At 38.8% G+C, this 20,348-nt stretch overlaps 1 protein-coding gene and 3 pseudogenes across 2 annotated transcripts; 2 read left to right on the top strand and 2 right to left on the bottom strand.

Annotated features, from left to right (window-relative positions):
• Positions 1–2,983: 2,983 nt before the first annotated feature.
• LOC146487629 (uncharacterized) lies at positions 2,984–4,282 on the top strand (annotated as a pseudogene).
• A 148-nt stretch (positions 4,283–4,430) lies between these two features.
• On the bottom strand, positions 4,431–6,439 carry LOC146487628 (uncharacterized). Of its 2 annotated transcripts, XM_085128720.1 has the most exons (3): positions 6,424–6,439; positions 6,241–6,350; positions 4,431–5,227 (listed from the first exon to the last, which is right to left on the bottom strand). In XM_085128720.1, exons 2-3 carry the CDS (start codon positions 6,285–6,287, stop codon positions 4,840–4,842), a joined length of 435 nt encoding a protein of 144 aa, XP_084984846.1. In that variant the 5' UTR covers positions 6,288–6,350; positions 6,424–6,439; the 3' UTR covers positions 4,431–4,839. The 2 variants fall into 2 exon arrangements, with proteins under 2 accessions (XP_084984846.1, XP_084984838.1); XM_085128712.1 differs by having other exon boundaries at positions 6,241–6,436.
• Positions 6,440–6,864: 425 nt separating this feature from the next.
• On the bottom strand, positions 6,865–15,431 carry LOC146487627 (uncharacterized; annotated as a pseudogene).
• Positions 15,432–18,639: 3,208 nt separating this feature from the next.
• Positions 18,640–19,732, top strand: LOC146487626 (uncharacterized; annotated as a pseudogene).
• Positions 19,733–20,348: the final 616 nt, after the last annotated feature.

Genomic DNA, 20,348 nt, shown 5'->3' with positions numbered 1-20,348 from the left:
ACCTTCGAGATATTGACATTCCAGTGATAGAAACTGGAGAAGTGATGCTGTTGATTGGTCTGAAGGAGAATCCCGGCCTGTTCCTTCCACTTGAGGTGAACGCAATGAGCCGATAGCTATGCGATACAGCTTAGGATGGACAGTGATGGGTCCAATGGAGGATCAGAAAGGATATCGCAGCTGTTCTGTGAACTTTGTCCACACAAGGGAAAGTCAGTTAACTCAAGAAGGAGTCCACCCCAACATCGGGCCGTTTGAACATTTGTGTAATGAAACTTTCCTCGACAGAGAAACTGGTTTAATGGAAGGAAAGCAGATTTCACAAGGAAGCAAGAGAAAACTGTTAATGGAGAGTAAGGACAAGACAGCAATGAAGCAAAACATCAAATGCATGTGAACTTCCTTCAGCCAAAGGAATATGTTAAACATGACACTGATAACAAAATCTTGCATAGCCAACTCGAGCAGCTTTGGAAACAGATTTTGAGGACGCTGCTGTTGGAATAGACACCCTTCCATCAGTTGAAGAGAACAAAGCCTTGAACAAGATGGAACAATCCCTGCTAAGAGTGGTTGACTACTTCCAAGTTTCCCTGCCATGGCGTGAAGAATCACCATATTTCCTCAACAATAAACCAATGGCAGAACAGAGGTTACAACTTCTGGAGAAACGATTGCTTAAGGATGAAGATTTGCTTACTAAGTACTGAACCGCGATGCAAGACTACATAGCAAGGGGACACGACCAGAGAGTCCCAAGGGAAGAGTTAGATGCAAAAGAACGACCCGTGTGGTACCTTCCACATCACCCTGTGACACACCAGTTGAAACCAGGAAAAGTCAGAGTGGTTTTTGATTGTGGTGCAAAGTACCATGGAACTTCCCTCAATCAGCAATTGTTACGAGGCCCTGACTTAACGAATTCATTATTAGGTGTGTTGATCGGGTTTCACCAAGAATTTGTTGCCATGGCAGCCGATATTGAGGCTATGTTTCACCAAGTTTATGTTGACCCTGAAGACAGTGATGTATTAAGATTCCTTTGGTGGCCCAATGGAGACTTAAATGAGAAACCACAGGAGTAGCGTATGAGGAAACACCTATTTGGCGCGACCTCATCGCCAAGTTGTGCAAACTTCTGCCTAAAGAAAACAGCATCGATTTATCAGGCAGAATTCGACCCTGTAACAGCCCAAATCGTGAAGAAGAACATGTATGTTGATGATTTGATGAAATCTGTCAGTTCACCAGAGATTGCGTTAAGTCTGTCTACACAACTATGTGAATTGTTGGCGAAAAGTGGCTTCAGGTTGACAAAGTTGCTTAGCAATGAATGGAACATGTTAGCTGGAATACCATAATCAGAAAGAACAAGTTCAGTGGTCAACCTGGACCTAGAAAATTTACCGACTGGGTGTGTGCTTGGTTCGAAGTGGAACGTATAACCTGACAAGTTTGTCTGGGGGGTGTCAGCCAAAGTTCAGCGACTACTGGAAGAGAAGCCAATGGCTAGACGTGGGATCTTGTCAATCATGAGTTCGTTGTTTGATCCACTTGGTTTCATTGCCCCCTTCATAATGAAGGCCAAGTTATTGCTACAAGAACTTTGCCGGAAAAGGCTAGGTTGGGATAGTGCCATTAATGAACAAGAAAGGGTTCAATGGTTGCACTGGCTAGAAGACCTTCAAGAATGACAAGGACTTCAAACTGAACGACTCTTGAGCTGAAAGACTTTGTTGAAGCAAAGAGTGTTCAGCTCCACATTTTCTCAGATAAATCACGTGTAGGGTATGGAGCAGTAGCTTACCTGTGGTTTGTTGATGTCTTCGACAGAATCCATTGTAGCTTTGTCATAGCAAAGGCTCGACTGGCCCCATCTATGAGATCACTATTCCAAGGTTGGAATTATCTGCAGCAATTATCTCAGTTAAGCTGAACCAAATCATACGTGAAGAGTTGGAAATCAAGATCGATCAAGTAAATTTCTGGACTGACTCTACAAAAGTGTTGAAATGTCTGAACAATGGTTGTGTTTTCACGACACTGGATGTCTCCCTTAACATTCCTGAGGGTGTTTTGTTTACCGACTTCGTTAAGCAACTGAAAGTTAATGGGTGTTTTCACAAGTAAGATATTTCATTCTAGTAATTGGAGGAGATCACGCGCTCGAATAAATCAATTTGAATAACATGACGGGAGATGATGAAAGCAACTCCTTTGCAAGAGAGGGCACCAACACTTCTTCCAGCTACCAGCCCAGAAAAGATTTCAGACTCCCTAAAAGCACTAGGAACGTCATGGAACACACGGGATGATGTTTTGATGTTCACAAACCTTTCCAGTATCCTAGCCGAGGTAGATCCCAAGACAAAGAGAAGTTTAATTAGCCTCTGCTCTAGAGCGTTTGATCCTATGGGGTTGGTGGCTCTGTTTCTGATGACATCAAAGTTGTTGTTCCAGGAACTTTTGGCCTCGAGGCCTAGACTGGGATCAGCCACTGGACCCTGATATCGCTGAGGTATGGGAGACTTGGAAGCAAGAATTGACTGACATGAGTCACATTAAAGTTCCTAGATGGTTACTGCATGGTTTTTCATCCGTTGATAAAGTGGAGCTCCATGGATTTGGCGACGCCAGTCAGAAGGCTATGGATCAGCAGTTTACCTTTGTGCTGAAGACGAAGAAGGCAAGAGAATTTCTAATTTAGTTATGGCCAAGTCCATAGTTGCGCCAGCTAAACGAGTGACTTTACCAAGATTAGAACTCCTTGCTGCATTTATAACTGCCAAGCTGTTAAGTTAGGTCGTGCAAGCTCTCCGACTAACGACGGAAGCAGTTTATGCCTGGTCAGACAGCCAGATCGCGCTTTCATGGATAAAGGTCGAAGTTCAAAGTGGAAAGTTTTCGTAGGAAACAGAGTTCTAGACATTCAAGAAAGAGTTCCAACAGACCAGTGTAGATTCTGTTCAGGAAACCGGGAGGACAACGACGGCAAGTAAACGTGGAGGGACTGGAACGAGAACGTCATTTTAGGTGAGAAAAAGAAACTTAAGCAGTGAAGTTTTCAAGGATGACAAGGTTTGAAACCTTCGTTCAGTTTCGCTTCTTTACAAGAAATGACATCGTTTAGAGACATCCAAAATCTATGTCTTCTTAGTCGTGGATTAGATTTCATTGGCAATGAGGAATTTTTGGTTCTCTACGACCTGTTTAAGCCAAGAAATCCGGACTAACCTTACGATGCTTACCCGAAATTTGACTTAGATGAGATGGCCGAGTCAGAATGTCTTGCTGAATTCCGATTCAAGAAAAGAGATATACACTTACTTGCCGATGTTCTGGAAATTCTTGAAACCATACGATGTGATCAAAGGTCGATTTGTGGTGGTATAGAAGGCTTATGTATGCTGTTGAGGCGGTTATCATACCCTTGCAGATACGGAGATATGATTCTGAGATTCGCTAAGCCAATTCCAGTAATCAGCATGGTTACAAATATTTTGATCGACCACGTATATGATGTACATGGCTAACGGCTAACCCACTGAAATCTTGACGTCTTGGATCCCGATCACCTTGAGACGTACGCAGCGGCTATCACTTCAAGAGGTGCACTTTTGAACAACTGCTTTGGCTTCATCGATGGCACCATGAGGCCAATTTGCACGACCGAGAGAGAATCAGCCGATACTGTACAATGGTCATAAGAGGGTCCATGCTATAAAGTTTCAATCCTTGGCGTTACCTAATGGATTAATTGGATATATGTATGGTCCAGTAGGTGAGCTAAATTGCTCTTCTTTTTTATATAAATTTGGAGGTTAAGATGTGTCTTCCTTTGTAAATAACAGGCATTAGTTATTGTAACTGTTTTGTCTACTCTGTTTGTTGCAGAAGAAAGAAAGCACGATGCATCAATGCTTGCAGATTCAGGACTGTTGCAAGACCTACAACAGTACGCCTTTTCCCACGGTGGTCAACCGATGTGTCTCTATGGGGACCCCGCCTTCCCCCTTAAAGTACATCTTCAGGGCCCATTCAGATTTGGAGTTATTACAGATCACATGAAGGCATACAACACTGCAATGAGTGCTGTAAGGTCTTCTGTTGAATGGCTATTTGGGGATATTATCAACTATTGGGCTCAGTAGCATTGGGAAAATGTATGTTTTTTCTGCTCTGCTACAGAATGCCCTTACCTGTCTTTATGGCAACCAAACGGCCACCTTTTTTGATCTCGACCCACCAACACTGGAAGAGTATTTCTCTTGATAAGTCAATGAAATGTTCATTTCTTTTTTAAACAGAATTGCTGTTACATCAAAGGGAGAGCATGTGATATTTCTCCCCAGCAATAGTAGTTAAACATTTCTGTATTGTATAAACACAACTTAAACTGAGGTTTTCGGCGATGTGTAAAAGACAACATGATCTATAAATTTATTTTTAATGCATCAAAGGGACATTTAAAACTTAAACTCAACTACACTGTTCAGCAAGCAAACTTCTAAAAGTTACTTTGGAGCACGTTTTTGCATTAAAGCTAACATTGCCTGTGACTGTTGCTGCTGTTGATGTATCATCATCATCATCATTTGTTGTTGTTCCTGTTGCTGCTAAACCATGGTGGAGATCAGCTTTTCTTGATTCTGGTTCTTTTCCTTTTCCCTCTCCATCATATTCTCCTGCTCTTTCTTCCTGAGTTCCAGTTCTTGGTTTTTCAGAAGAATCCCTTTAAATACTCCACGGCATCTACTGTGCTCCTTTGACTCTTCTTTTTCTTTAGCACTTCCGAGTCATCACCTTCCTTCTTTCTTCTGGCAGTTTGTCCCATTCGTTCTATTCTGCTACCTTGTCATTCTCAACTGCTTTCTTATTATTATCCTCATCACTCTCTAACTTCTCCTTGGCAGCTTTCTTCTTTTCTAAAATTTCTTCTAATAGATTATCAAGCTCCGTAGTTTCCACATCAATTTCACTAGCTTTCTCTTCACTTTTCAGTTTGGCCTGCATTTTCTTGGTTAGCAGGTTGCAGCGGGCGCGGACAGACCGTGCAGTTACCTTGAACTTTGAAGATAAAGATGACATTTCGTTCAACGTTTCTGCCAATGACTCCCAAGCCTTTCCTCTTTCGGGGCCTCTGATCTTAAATCGGTAAGGTTCAACAATAAGAACCTCTCGGCACATTACAATATCGTGTTCATTACTCCACACAAAGTTTGGATTCCTACCAAAGTAAATAAAAAAAATGTTTGTTTTTATTGAGTCTAGCAGAAAGTCATGTGAGGTTTGCTAGAAATAAATTAATCCACTTTTTAAAACCTCTTTCATATATTTGGCTGTAAAAGCATTTTGAAATTTTGCTGTCAAATTTACCGCTAAATATGAAGATCGAACACAAATTACTCAATTTCTGGCATATCTTCATTTCAGTGTACAGCCTTAAATTTCATCTGCGAGTTCTTTGCTAAACGTGTAGCGCCTGAATTGCATTTAAACACCAAAAAAAAAAAAAATACTATGTTGTACGGAGATTATTTGACATTTGAAACTTCTGGGATATCACTGATTTTGTGCCATGTTTGTCTGATTTTCAGAATGATATAGGGTTATTTATTTTTGTCTATTTAATTTAATGTAAGCTTAACTTTATTTGGCAAGTTAAATGACAACGACAGACATCGAGTAGTTCTATCAATGGGCGGTCTCACGCGTTCTCCCTTGAAATCAATTTTTAAAAGACCTTTTAGTAGTACAATGGTGTTAAATCATTTCAATAGTTTGTAAACCAATTTGCAAAACTCGAGAGCCTTTAACCCTAGGTACTACAGAGATTTAGCTTTGCATTGACGGCTAACGCCAAACGTCAAGCCGCTGTTTGTTCTAAAATGCATAAACTTGTGTTTCTTGTACTCACTTCCTTTTTCGTGTTTGCTCGAAAGCTGTCGCCTACTGGGTGGAGATAAACTTAAACCAAAAAAAGCTTCATTGTTTTACATCAAAGAGAAAATTTCAGCCTGGCGTTTGATGTTTGCCGTACGCGATGGTAAAATCTCTACTGTAAACAATCTGATAAAATCACTTGCCGCTTGAAAGGTTAATCTGCAAGTTACTTCCGATAATTTTCAATTTGCAATTAAACATTTAAGTGTATAGTATAACCATCTAAATATCTTCATTCAAGAAAAATGAAAATCAGTACTCTTCAATCAAAGAACTTGAAAATAAACTCATGCTTACGTCTTTAAGTTAGCTTTCTCCCCCGCCTGGCTCGACTCACTTGTCATCTGTGTGAAGGGAAAGCAATGATTCAAATAAATTTGTTCTCTTCATCAAACCGAACAAAGGAGCTTGAAAAAAACGCACAAGAGAATTAAAACTCCAATCAGTTATAAACTGTGACAAATGATAGTAAATTCATACCTTTTAGTGAGCAGTAAACTCTTTAATTCACAACAACAAGAAACTACTACTTCTGACGTCGTTGACGTGATCAGGACGACCTTCTTTGGCTGCACCCGCGCAGTAACGCTCACCCTACTTCCGGTCGTCGTCCTCCCAGTCATCGTCGTGGTTGCTTAAGCTCCCTAATCCTGGATTAACGTGAACTTTGATTCAAGTTTAATTACTAATCAATAAAGATTCTTCTTAAGGTCAGTATAGACTTGGACTTTTTTTTTACCTTTCAGCACCTTTAGGTTGGCATTAGCCTTTACGTCATTTGTAATGCATGAGATGAAAACCTGATCAACTTTTAGTTGTGGATTAGCGCTTATCAGCTTTCGAACAACCAGGCACTGGTAATTGGTGTTTTGTGCACTTTTCTTGAACTAATTAAGCAACTTGCGGTCGAGACATAATAGACTACGTCTCTTCATCAAGGTCAAATCCAGTAAATGAGTCTTCTTTAGCTGCAGGAAATTGTTTTCTCATTGCTGTATAGGCAGAGGCAGGAAGAGGAACCCGACGGTCTCCAAGGTAACCATAGACCAAATGAGAGAACTCTCTGTAGGCAATGCTGCGCAAGTAAGTGTGGACAAGGGTGAAAATTTCAATAACCAAAATCACGAGTTGCCACTCGTTTTACTGACCACTGACTTCCACGGTCCATAGAAGACAGTCATATACTTTGGAAATAAGAAAATCAGTTCCTTTGCAAATATTTTTGACCACACGTTATCTTTGTCAACAGTTCATCTCATTTCAAATATTCATTTACTTTTAACTGAATGAGGTAGCATTAAGTATTTTCCTGACTGGTTTTTCCTGACTGCGGCAACCATAAATTTATCTCAATGAATATTTTTTGAGATCTTAAGACTGTGCAAACTAAAAACCGGATGTGTTTCCCACAAGAGTCCTGTGTCAGCGTGTGTGTTTAATAGAGGTTATTGATTGATTGATTGTTTATTTACCCATATTTGAAATCATTTACAATGTGAAATGTGACAAAATAAGATAACTATTTGGAAGGGAAACTGAAGAAACCCTTGCGGGCTTTTACAAGGCAGTTCCCCTATTACAATACATAACTTTAAAATTAATTAATACGTATCGGTACATTACTTGTTAATGGTATTGTACGATATACGTTAACTATATGTAGCCAAGGCTTGATCTAATCATTATTTCAGTATTACCAGTAGCGAGTATAATAAAGTAAAATTGTCCAAAAGCGTTAAGCACCAGAAATCAAAAACTTTTTCATATTCTTGTTGAAAATAAAAACACTATTTGATTGCTTAATAGGTGCAGGAATATTATTCCAAGTATTAGTTACTTTGTTGCAAGTTGAATAAACACTATAATTTGTCCTATTAAAAGTTTTGTGTAGCTTTCTTGAACTTCTTGTATGATAATTGTGAAGTTCTGCATTAATAATACAAAAATTATTAAAATAAGGTGGAAGAGCATTGTTGACCAGGTTGTAACTGAATGAAGAAATCAAGAGATCATTTATTCGGTGTATGTTTAGAATTTCCAACTTATTGAAAAGTGGAAGAGATGGTGTATTATAAGGAGAGAAAGTGATGATTCTTAAAATTTTCTTTTGCAGCTTAAATAAGTTTTCTAACCATGTGGGAAAGTTATTAGCCCAAACTATATTTCCATAGTGTAGGTAAGGGTATATTAAGCTATAATATAATAATTTTAGTGTTGATTGGTTCAGAAAAAAGCGAATTCTTCGTAGAATTCCGCAAATTCTTATTATTTTTAAAGTAACATAATCAATGTGATCTTTCCATGTCAAGTGTTCATCAACTATGATTCCCAAAAACTTCGTTTGTTTAACTCTTTCTAAAGTCTTGTTATTTAATTTAATATAAGCTCCTTTTTGAGCTTTTTACTACGAGATTTAAAGACAATAAAATTTGATTTCTTAACATTTAGAGTAAGTTGATTGCTTATTGACCATTTTTGAACCTTAATTAATTCTCTATTAATGTTTGATTCTATCTCTGATATGTCTTTCCCAGAAATAAAAAGATTCGTATCATCAGCAAAGAAAATAGTAGATAGGTCATTGGTACAATTACCCAGGTCATTGATGTATATTAGAAAAAGTAAAGGACCAAGAACCGATCCCTGTGGTACCCCACATGTGATTGGCATAACTGCAGACCTTACTTGGTTATATTTGACAATTTGTCTTCTGTTTGTGAGATAATTCTTTAACCATTTATGACAATTGCCACGTATGCCATAGAAATACAATTTTCGCAGAAGAATGGAGTGATTGACAGTATCAAAGGCTTTTGACAAGTCTAGAAATATGCTAATGGTGTACTCATTGCTTTCAATAACCTTTGTTACTTTATCTATTAGTTCAATTATTGCATGACTGGTTGAACTTTTACTCCTAAATCCATACTGATGATCTGATAAAATGCCATTCTTTTCAATGTATGAAGTTAACCTCTTATACATGATTTTCTCAAATACTTTAGAAAAACATGGAAGGACCGAGATTGGCCTATAGTTTGAAAATTTATCAGTATCAGAAGATTTATACAGAGGCGTTACTAAAGCTGTCTTTAACTGCTCAGGTATTTGTCCTGTTTCAAATGATAAATTAAAGATATGGGAGAGTGGTATTGATATAAAGGATGCAACATATTTTATAACTTTACAGCTTATTTCATCAATACCACAGCTATTTTTCCCTACAAGGTTATCAATCACTCTATTAACTTCTTCACTTGTTGTATAATTTAAGAACATGGAATTTTCATAGTTCCCTTCTAAATATTTAAAAAATTCATCACTATTCTTATTAAAATTCTTTGCTAAGTTTGGACCAACATTCACAAAAAATTCATTAAATTTATTTGCAATGACTTCGGGTTCATTTAGCTCGTCGTCATTATCCACAAATGAATTTGGCAAGACTTTGTTCGATTGATTCTTCCTCAGTAACTCATTAATAGCATTCCAAGTCAACTTAGAGTTATTTTGTGCTTGATTAAATTTGTTATCAAAATAATGCTTTTTCGAGATTCGTGTAAAATGATTGAGTTTGTTACGATATACTTTGTACCGTTTCTCATTTACAGTAGTCGGGTTATTTAAAAAAATTTTGTATAATTTTTCTTTTGTTTTACATGATTTTATTAAGCCGTTAGTGGCCCATGGATTTTTAATTCCTCGTATATTCCTCATTTTTAGTTTCTTAAGTGGGAAACACTTACAGTATAATTTCAAAAATTCACTTATAAAGATATCATAAGAAATTATTGGATCGTATTTTGATAATACTTCCGCCCAATCTCGTTTTTGAAGTTCACAGGAGAAAGATTCCAGAGAACGTTTATTTATTAATTTAGTTCCAAAGATATTATTCTCCGGTTTTATATTGTCCAGATTTAACTTGAAATTTGTGATAGTAAAAATGGGAAGATGATCAGACAGGTCACTAAACAAAATACCATTGAAATGTTCATTCAAGTTTAGAGTGTTTGCATAAATGTTATCAATCAAAGAAGCGGTACTTTCTGTTACACGTGTTGGTTTCGTAATGAGTGGTGTATACCCTGACGAGGCCAAGTGGTTATAAAAATGATTCGAAAAACTACATTTGTTATACTTCAAAAGATCTATATTGAAGTCACCCATAATGTAGGTAGGTTTGTCAGATTTATCCAGTTTTGAAAGAATTGCTTTAAGGTCTCCTTCAAAACAATAAAACCTATTATTAGGTGGAAGGTAAATGGTACCAATCATGACATTTTTATTTTTTGCATTCACTATTTCAAGAAATAAGGATTCACAATTATCGAGGCTAGTTTCATTAATTAAGCCATGTCTTAATTTGGTTTTCAGGTTATCTTTAGTGAAGATGCAAATGCCACCTCCAACTTTATTTTTCCTGTTTAGCTTATGAGCATTATAACCGGGGATTTCAAAGTTATCATAATCATTCTCATTAAGCCATGTTTCAGTTAGAGCTATTACTGAAAATTCACAGGCTATTGAGTTAAGGTAAGTCAGGAGATCATCAAACTTATTTCTCATGCTTCTGATGTTTAAATGAATCATGGATAGCACGTTACTTGTTTTGCCAGTGACATAATCATTAAATTCCTGCGTGGTGAATAATTAGTCACTGGATCAGATACAAAGGGGTCATTTCCCTCTTGTTCTTGCGACAATTTGAATTCCAGACTATCCAGTCTTCTTTTCTCTAAGACAAAATTTTCAGACCTTATATTATCTGGAACTTCGTTCTGTGAAATAGGAAAAGGTAAAGGATCTTCTACAATTTCATCCGACATTGATAATTCACAGAAAAAAATAGTATTTTTAACAAGACAAAACAAAAACAAAGAAAATGTTTCAACACAGTAGGTCCGTACTCATCTTTCCTTGCAAGACATCCGGAACTGTCATCAACAACATCTTATCATGCCTGGTGATAGTACCTTTGACCATTGATGAATAGCTTGTCTTTAATTAATGTTGTTTTTTGTCCATCCGATTTAGCCTTCTTCATCACAGGATAAAGGGCTTTGCGTTTTTCCGCAATTTCTTTTGGGAATTGCTCAGAGATCCCAATTCGTGAACCTTTTAATACGTGCGCAGACTTCCTAATGAACTCCTTATCTTGAAATCGAAGGAATTTTGCAACAATTGGCCGAGGCTTGTGTGCATCTGTCTTCTTTCCCATCCTGTGAGCTCTCTCAATTTCAATCTGATCAGCTCCTTCAAGTTTCATGGTGTTTAGCAGAACATCTTGGATAACAGATATTGATTCTTCATCCTCTCGTTCAGGCAAATTGTAAAACAGAAGATTGCACCGCATGGAACGTGCTCGGAGGTCAACAAGATTCTGTTGTAGAACTGCGGCTTGGGCTTCAATTTTCATCACTTTTTCGTTTAGATCCTGTAACAGTTTAGCCTGTGACGACTGCTCTTTCTTTATTTCATCAGTGCTCCCATGCACAAATGAAACGGATTCCTTTAGATCCGCAATGTCCTTATCAACCCGGGAGAGATGAATCTCGATACAGTCAAGCTTGTCCAATTTCTTGTTCATATCCGAAACTAACTCGAATAATTTTGAGATGGAGACATCACTCTCATCACTAACTTTAACCATCTTTGCACTTGGCTTCAAAGGCGTACTAGAAATTGAATTATTTAAAGATTTCGAGGGACGTTTCTTTGATGACTCTGTCATCCTGATACCTGATACCTATTGTTATCAAAACAAACGGCTTAATTTAAATGAAACTCACCTTTCTTCCGAACCGGTTTGTCTATATCTTTCCTTCGATTTTGTGCAAAATCTATCGGCTGCCATTCGAAGACTCCATTTCTGAAGACACACCGGGTTGAATCTGGGATGGTCAGTGATACATTGAAGTTTTGCACCCAGCTGTAAATTTTGCAAAACAAGTTCGCTGCTTAAAGCCTCCTCGAACCCCTCGAGTTCCTTACAGCAGTAGCATTCGCTCATATTCTACAGCAAATTTTGGTCGCAGTTTTGGCATGAGCACCTGGAAACATGGACATACAACGTTAAATTTATAATGTAAACAACAATCGTGAGGGAACTTGCACAGGTGCGAATTACCAAGAATCCCCTCCTTCATCGCCGTGCAGTCTTCTCTCAAGCTTAAGCTTTAGTTCCTCAGTTTCTTTTGCCTTCTTTTCATAGTGTTTTAACCATTCCTCGTCAGCCAGGGGTTCCTCAGCATACGCCAATTCAAGGCTATCACCGCTCTCTTCACTCAGTGAATGTGCTTCTACATGTACAGCTTCTTGGGATGCACAATCATCTTCTACCTCAATGTCGTATTCAGGAATAGACCCTAAGCCAGAGGCCTCTGAATCCAAGGAATATTCCGTATTCGAACTACTCGATGACATTTCTGACTTGTTATGACTAAACAAAAAAGAGAAGTTGAATTTGTGCGTGGAATATCATGCAATGCAGTGCAAGGTTATTTACCTGCTTTCCCTGCTGAAGTCATCAATTGGTGGTTGAAGTTAGGACCCAGACCTCTGACTGCGCGGTCGTGAACGAGAACATCGCAACTTCAAACATCCATAGCGTCGCAAGGATTTTATGAATTTCCTTCATTTTTGTTTTAATCTTCTCCAACTTTTTTATATTTTGTCACAATGCAAAAACAAAAAACAAATTAGGGGTTAGGGGCACTTAAACAAGCCAGTTATGGATGCTAGTCTGTACACTGTATGTGCCAAAATTAAGGTCAATGTCACATGTAGCTGAACTCCACCCTTAGTAAAAAAGAAACACAATGACCTTGACTGTTCCAATTGTCTTCATGCAATAAAAAAAATAGGTTATGAAAATTATCCAATTGATATTAGATTAACATGTTACAAATTAGGAGAAGCCATTTAGCATCTACTGACTGGAAACATAATGTTAGGAACAAGTCACACTATAGGATCTATGTAATAGGATTGGCAGCATCATAAACAAATCGAATGAATTTATCCCTGACTATTTTCATACCACTCTGCAGTCCCCTCTGTAGGGTTTCTAGTTGTTTCTCGATGATGACTTTATTTTGATAAAATCCATGAGATAATTGTACGGGAAATGTATTCCAAATCCCTGCACACAAGCACTTCTTAGTCTCTTCATGTTCTTTCTGTGATTTTCACTCTCCTGGAAACTAGTTTTTATTGTATTGCTTTGTAGGCACAGATTTATGTTGTGGTAGTCACAAAGTGGTGATTTGTGCGGATTGGTAGATGCGTGAAACCGGTCACCTAGAACATAACGCCTCGATGAGCCAGTGATTGGATGAACCCATCTGCCATTTTCTTCACAGTTATCAGTTTGGTGACTACTGTTAGTCCGAAACTCTGCAGGAACCAAACTTGGCACACTGATACCCTGTTGGTATTTACAAAATTAGAGTCTGTTAATAATTCAAAAAGATGAATTATATGGACTGCAAGTGTATCTTGCTAAATGTCTTCCGAGTGACTGATGTGTCAGCCCTGCAAACTGAGGCATCACAGCCTCTTTTAATACCTTTTTACAAAGCAGATTGCAGCTACTCTTGTAGCTTAGTTATATATTATGTGACAAAAAGATTATTTAATATATACAATGAAAGCTCTTCCTCTTCGTTATTGTACAATTTAGGCTTTAAGTCTTGTATGTATTTGAAATGAAGGTTTATTAAAAACCGTGATTCATAAAATAGAGATTGACATGTTCATTTATGTGAAATATTAACTGAAAATTCATTGCTATGAATTGATGTAACACTGTTATAATTCTTTAGCCTTCATTTACTTGTACAGTGTAGTGTCTGTTTCATTGTTAAAACCTTGCTTTCATTTAGAAGGACGAAGATACAGAAAAGAGTTCATAAACATGAACAATAAAAAAAGAAAGGATTAACAACATTAATTTACCTTTCACTAAGTTTAAAGAGAAAATGAAAAGGGCATCACTCAACTGGAACATTCCGCCTTCAAGCTCAGTCCCTTACAATAGTGTCACACATATCTTTGTATGCTGAGATTAACAATTAGTGTTAACTATTTTGATTTGTTTCTCAAATTTATGTATTGTACTATGCTGAATAGAAAATGTTAGTAATTGAATCAAACGTTCCCAGTGCACAAGCAACAGCATTCAAAGCGATAACAGTAACTTCAAAAATGTTGTGTGTTCCTCTAATGTAACACCGGTCTCGGTGCAACTATTCTGCAGTAGTAGTTCATGTATAGTTCCCATACAGATCTCTTTACAAGCTCAAGAAAGGAAAGGAAGCTTCATCATTTTGCAGTACTTGTTGCAGACATGTGCTTCTTTAAAGGAGTTTATTCCTGTAATCAAAAGATTTCTACAACAGAAGTACATTTCTGAACTCTCAGGTGCACACGAGTTCTTGTGTGCCAATTTCCAGGTCATACAAGTGATACCTGCTACCTTGACTATCTAGAAGCATAAGCTTATTGTCAGTTGCTTTTTGAATAAGAACATCTTCTTCCTCTTTGTAATCCTTTGGCATACAAACCTCTCCAGCATTGTTGATAAACTTCATGAAGTTCCTTTCCACAAATTCTTCGATGGTAGCTGGCTGGTCATTATATCTGGTGTAATACACATTATTGTACTTGAAATATGCTCTAAAATTAGAGGGGACTTCACAAGCAAAAGAATTGGTGACCCGCCTGGCAGCTGAGTGCATTTGCACTTGCTTCCTGGTATGACTTTCAACAGTTGACTGTATTCTATCATGAATTGCTTTTATGGTCTTGGGATTCTAAGTTTTATCAACCCAAGTACATGGCCGTTCATTATTGCACCCAACGCTTGTCCCTTTAAATGCATCTCTAAAAGGTCTTGAAGAGACCTTCTCTGTCTCTGCCAAAATTTGTCGGGACTCCATAATTGTCCACTCTTGCGTTTTGACATGAAAAGCCTCCATTGGAAATGTATCATGCTTTTTTCTTTTGGTATCATCAGCTGACCAGCCTTTGGTATGGAATTAATGGAAACCGAATCTGGATATTCAGTTTCTTGTCTTTGTTTTTGTCTCTTTTCAGGGACAACTTCATCATGACTGTTCTTAGAAACATTACTTTCCTCCTCATAGCTGTCATCATATTAGCTCAGTTGATTGATTTTCGGACTGTCGTGCGGGAGGTCATTGGTTAAAGAACCCAGACACTAATCGCAAAGAGTAGGGCATGGAGTTCCTGGTGTGCTGGTATGGTCTTTGTGCTGTTTCATGGTTTCATGGGTTGGGTGGGTAGGATGAGGTCGCTAATGGACATATGCTGATGTAAACCGCATTCGAATATATGTATAAATAGAAAATGCGATATATAAATATTACAAAGTTCCCAAGACCATATGCATAAGATTCAAAAGCAAAAACTCAACCATTTACTTACAAATATTCCATCGACAACTCCACAAATTTTCCAGTCATTATGTCGGGGTAAACATCCAGTTAGGTAATAAGGCAGGTTTTCTACGAAAAGAAATTACACCTTTAACGAGCAAAATAACAATACACACAGTATACGACAGAACTTACCGACTGTTTCGAATTCAAAGTGTCTACACCTTAACGAATTGAATAACAAATTATGCGAGTGCAAAACATGGGGACTTGTTGTTCTTAGACGGAGCACATGGAAAATGTTCCAGATTATGACGTCAAATGTAAGCACGCAATGGGACTTACACCGGCTCTTAAATGAAATCTATGGAAACTATTTCATTTACACTATCTGCCACCATTGCAATTTAACGTGAAATGACGTAAAGCTACTTTATAACAGTCAGCAATATAAACAAACTGTCCACATCTTAGATAAATGTCACTAGGTAAGAGTGTCAATACACCCAATTGAGTCCACGTCCAAAGTAGATCCACATACGTTCAAGGCACATTGGTAATGTCAAATGCCATGTCCAATGTTGGTCAACAAATTTGGATTGGAGTCTGCCTCAGCTGCAACTTGGCACAACGTCCAGGTAGGTAGAGGATATCAAGGTGCTACTTGCAAGTGCGATCACAGTTCCGGATGATTCTGAATAACTAATGACTTGACACTTCAAGACGACACAGCTTCGTAATTGGTCGTCACTGTCGTTTTCACCTCTCTTTGTCTTTGGCGCTTTGCGCGGGTCATAACGGTGCAGCTTGTCTTTATTCTTGCAGAACGCAAGAGTCCAACTTCGCTACGAAAGACCTCGATGACTCATGCAAGGGACCACTGACCTCTCAGAAAGTTCTTGTCAGCGAACAGAACGACATCACCCACATCAGAATTCTCCTTTGGTTCGTTCCACTTCCTTTGTTCCTGTCCGAAGATATTCTTTAATCCACCCTTTCCAGAAGAGATTTGACAAGTATTGCGCTTGTCTCCATTGGCAACGAAAGTGCAAATCTTCTTTCTCAAAAATTTCTGGGGGCAAACTGTGACATGGTCGCTGTTGCAACAGATCGTTTGGAGTCAAGGATTCCTCATCCATAGGATCATCACTGTTTTGCGTCAAAGGTCTAATGTTGAGGATGTTGGTTGTTTCCACTAGCAGTGTGAAGCACTTCGTCACAGACCACCTGTTCCTCCAATAAGACCTTCAAAATTTGGCGCACAGACCTGATCATTTTCTCCCATGCTCCTCCTATATGACTCGCTCCTGGAGGATTCAAAATCCACCGAATTCCTCTTTGAGCACAGAAACCATCGATCCATTGCTGATTCCATTCTTCAATCGTTTATTTCAACTCCTTGTCCACTTGAGTAAAGTTTGTTCCACAGTCGCTCTTAATTTCCTCGGGGTATCCTCTGAGGCAAATGAATCTTTTCAATGCATTAATCATGGAATCTGTATTTAAGGTGTTTGCAACCTCAGTGTGTGTGGCGCGGACTGTCAAGCACGTGAAAATGCATTCATATCTCTTCACTCTACTTCCTCCCTGCTTTACTCCTATAGGGGCAAAAAAGTCCACACCAACATATGTGAAAGGAGGTTTTGTGGAGGGTAATCCTGTCTTCAGGCAACTTTGCCATGAAATGCTCTTAAGTAGGTGCCTTCCTCCTTTGGCAATCAAGACACCTTTTCAATATTTAAGGTGTTTGCAACCTCTATGTGTATGGCGCAGACTGTCAAGCACGTGAAAATGCATTCATATCTCTTGACTCTACTTCTTCCCTGCTTTTCTTCTATAGGGCCAAAAAAGTCCACACTGACATATGTGAAGAGAGGTTTGTGGAGGGTAATCCTGTCTTCAGGCAACTTTGCCATGAACTGCTCTTAAGTGGGTGCCTTCCTCTTTTGGCAATTAACAAACCTTTTCAATACACGTCCCACTGCAGAGCATCCCTTAAAAATCAAAAACCTTTTTTCTCAGAGTTGATAAGACAGATTCCTGATCCATATGGCCCACCCTCTCGTGGCTGTGCTGGATTATTAGCTCCATCACATGGTGATCATTGGGTAGAATATAAGGATATACAGGAGCACTGTGTAATCCGCAAACGAATAGTAACCAATTTCTTAACTTTAGATTCAATTTGAAGATCGAGGTGCCCACTTTCTGTAGTGTCTTCTTCATTAACTGTTCGTTTGCACCAGGTGAGAGCTTCATAAGTGCCTCAAACACCTTTGGAAAGGTCGCTTTCTGGACTTGTCGAACAATTTCCTCCTCAGCCCTCTGCAGCTCAGTTATGGATAGGTTTCCAACTATCTCTTCTGCACTTGTTACTGGAGAAGCGCCATCAAGGGCACCATCAATTTTCGGCTTGCAAACGTTGCACTGGAGAAACTTCTTGTACCGTAACATCCAAGCAAATGCTCTCTTCAATTTCCACCACGAAGAGTAATGCCATACTAAACTCTCTATTGGAACTTGCACAGCAGCAGCGGTGTAGATCCTGCTTTCCTTTCTGGCTTCAGGGTCACTGTCTTTCAAGGTTGGCACTGCAATCATTGCTGGCCAGGAGGTTTCTTCCTTTTCTTCCTTTAAAAAGAACGCTGAACCATTTAACGACTGAGTATTCTTTAGCATCTCATCAAGCCTTAACCCCTTGGATGTATCATCTGCTAACTTATCATATCGGTTGAGGTATCTCCAGTCTGAGGTGGACGATAAGCTACAAATTGTGGTGAGGCAATTGGACTCAAAGGTGTAAAACCGCTTGGTGTCCTTGGGTGTGTTTTCGCAAGCGATTTGTCAAGTCGCTTAGCGAGTGACAACGGGAAATCTCGTGAAAACAGTTGCTTTTCCAACTCGCTTAAAGTTAAGTGAGTCAGCAAAGTTCAATGCAATTGTCATTAAATTTAAGCCACCAAACCAGGTAGCTTAAGCGACTCGGCAATTAATTTCCGCCAATAAGACGGAGCTTGCGGTCATTTATCTGATAAGCTTGTCAAATCGTATAAAGAACACGCCTTTTATTTTTTTACCGCCTGCGAAACAACATGAATAATTTTCCCTACCACGATCTCTCTTCTTCAAATGATCCAAGGGCAAGCCATTCAATGTAAGTTTCCTTCCCTTCAACATTGGAGATGCAAAGCATTCACTTAACGCAACAAATAATTGCTATAGGTCTCGCTTCGATGTTCCTCAAGTGAGCGATCATGGTGATCATTTTGCCGATGCCACACGCCGACCCTAAATTTTTCCTGCATGGCAAAGTCAACTGTGGGTTCCTCAATTCTTGCGACCCGTTTTGCCAGCATATTCACAAGTAATCTCACCCGTGTCCCAGTACCAAATTGCAAGTGTTGCCGTTGGAGTGGATTCCAGCAAAGGAAACAACGTTAACGCTGGTACCAAAGGTCACTCAGCTAACTGCTCGGATGCGGAGATCCGATTTCTGATAGCTAATAAATAAGATATTTTAACAGGGAGCCCACGTCACAAAATGTGGTTTTCAGTGAGGCCCTGCATAAATCTAACGTAAAAATACAAAAAAATTTGGAAAGATCACCATCCCATCAGCAAGAGACACAACTCTGCTGTTTGGGAATCCATGGCAAAACAGCTAAATACGCTATTGAGGGAACAGGAGGTCACGTCCATTTGCATAGCAGCCCAGTGCAAGGCTAAAATGAAGAATCCAGAAGACGGACATAAACATGTGAAAGATCACAACAACAGAAGTGGGAACGATCCAGAAACTTTCACCTATTATGAAGATTTAAATGAAATGCTGAGTTGTCGCACCAAAATTATGCAGAAAACTGTTGTTGAATGCGGGTGTGAAGACGATAATCTGCCCTCCAATATTTCCCTCTCAAGTTCTGTTAGGAAATCTACCTCCCCAGCTCCTGGACCATCAGACGAGCTATCAGAATTCAGTGACGAGAATGAAGAGGATCAGTCACTTTTAGAGGTGCTCTTTAGGCATAAACCAGATGCATACAAGCGTAAGAAAGCCTTGGCTCGTACGCCGACTTCATCCAAACAACAAAGGGAAAAATCTGCCGAATCTAGTGGGGCTGAACATCTCGCATTTCCTGAGTCGCTTTTCTTCAAATGTAAACCTGGAACCAAGGCCGGTAAAGAAGCACCTGGTACCTCAAACCAGCCTCCCGTTAAAAGGAAGAAAAATAAAGAATCCAATGCCCAGAGCTCCAATAGCACCGAGTATTTTTTCCTTTGTAAACGAAAGCCAAAAACGTGACTACGTTTTTTTTGAACGGCTGGCTGAAAAGGAGGCAGAAAGGGAATTAAGAAGCCAGCAGATGATGTTTTCAATGGTCAAGTAGCCAAAATTGTCAAGGGAGGTTAGAGACCTCTTAGAACCATTTCTTTGTATGTACCAGAGCGACTTCATAAACTGAGGTGTGCCGACGTTTCTTTATTTTAAAAAATGTTTTGTTTATGGCAGAATACAAACTAGTTATTAAACATTAACCACACTGAATTATATTAAAACTTAAGAGACCGTCCGCGTTAGATTCGACCGGTCAATTTGGGCCAGTCGTTCGATTTCCTTCAAATTTTCAGCAACAGGCAAAGTTGATATAACATTAATGAAAACACATTTCTTTTGATTCTAAACTTAACAAGACCCGAAATTTTGAGGCGAATGTTCAACCCTCCCAAATCCCCGAAAATCGACCTTTCACCGAGTCGAAATTAACCCGTTTTCGGATGTTTGCCGCCGAATTAATATTTATCCGAAAAACCTTACATTTATACCACGAACACATACACTATACTTCTTTACAAATATGGTATATAGAACTCATATTATTGAGAACTTTTAAAAGGAGGGCATCTCAAACATATCAATGTTAACGATTCGTGCACGGAGCGTGTCAAGTGCTGCAACAAAAACCAACATTTCTCAAAATTCTGACTTACTCTGGAAGTCTCGTG

Source organism: Pavona decussata, unplaced genomic scaffold, assembly GCF_977016875.1.
Source record: "Pavona decussata unplaced genomic scaffold, jaPavDecu1.1 SCAFFOLD_14, whole genome shotgun sequence".
Taxonomy (NCBI): domain Eukaryota; kingdom Metazoa; phylum Cnidaria; class Anthozoa; order Scleractinia; family Agariciidae; genus Pavona; species Pavona decussata.
This window is presented reverse-complemented; position numbering and strand designations above follow the sequence as displayed.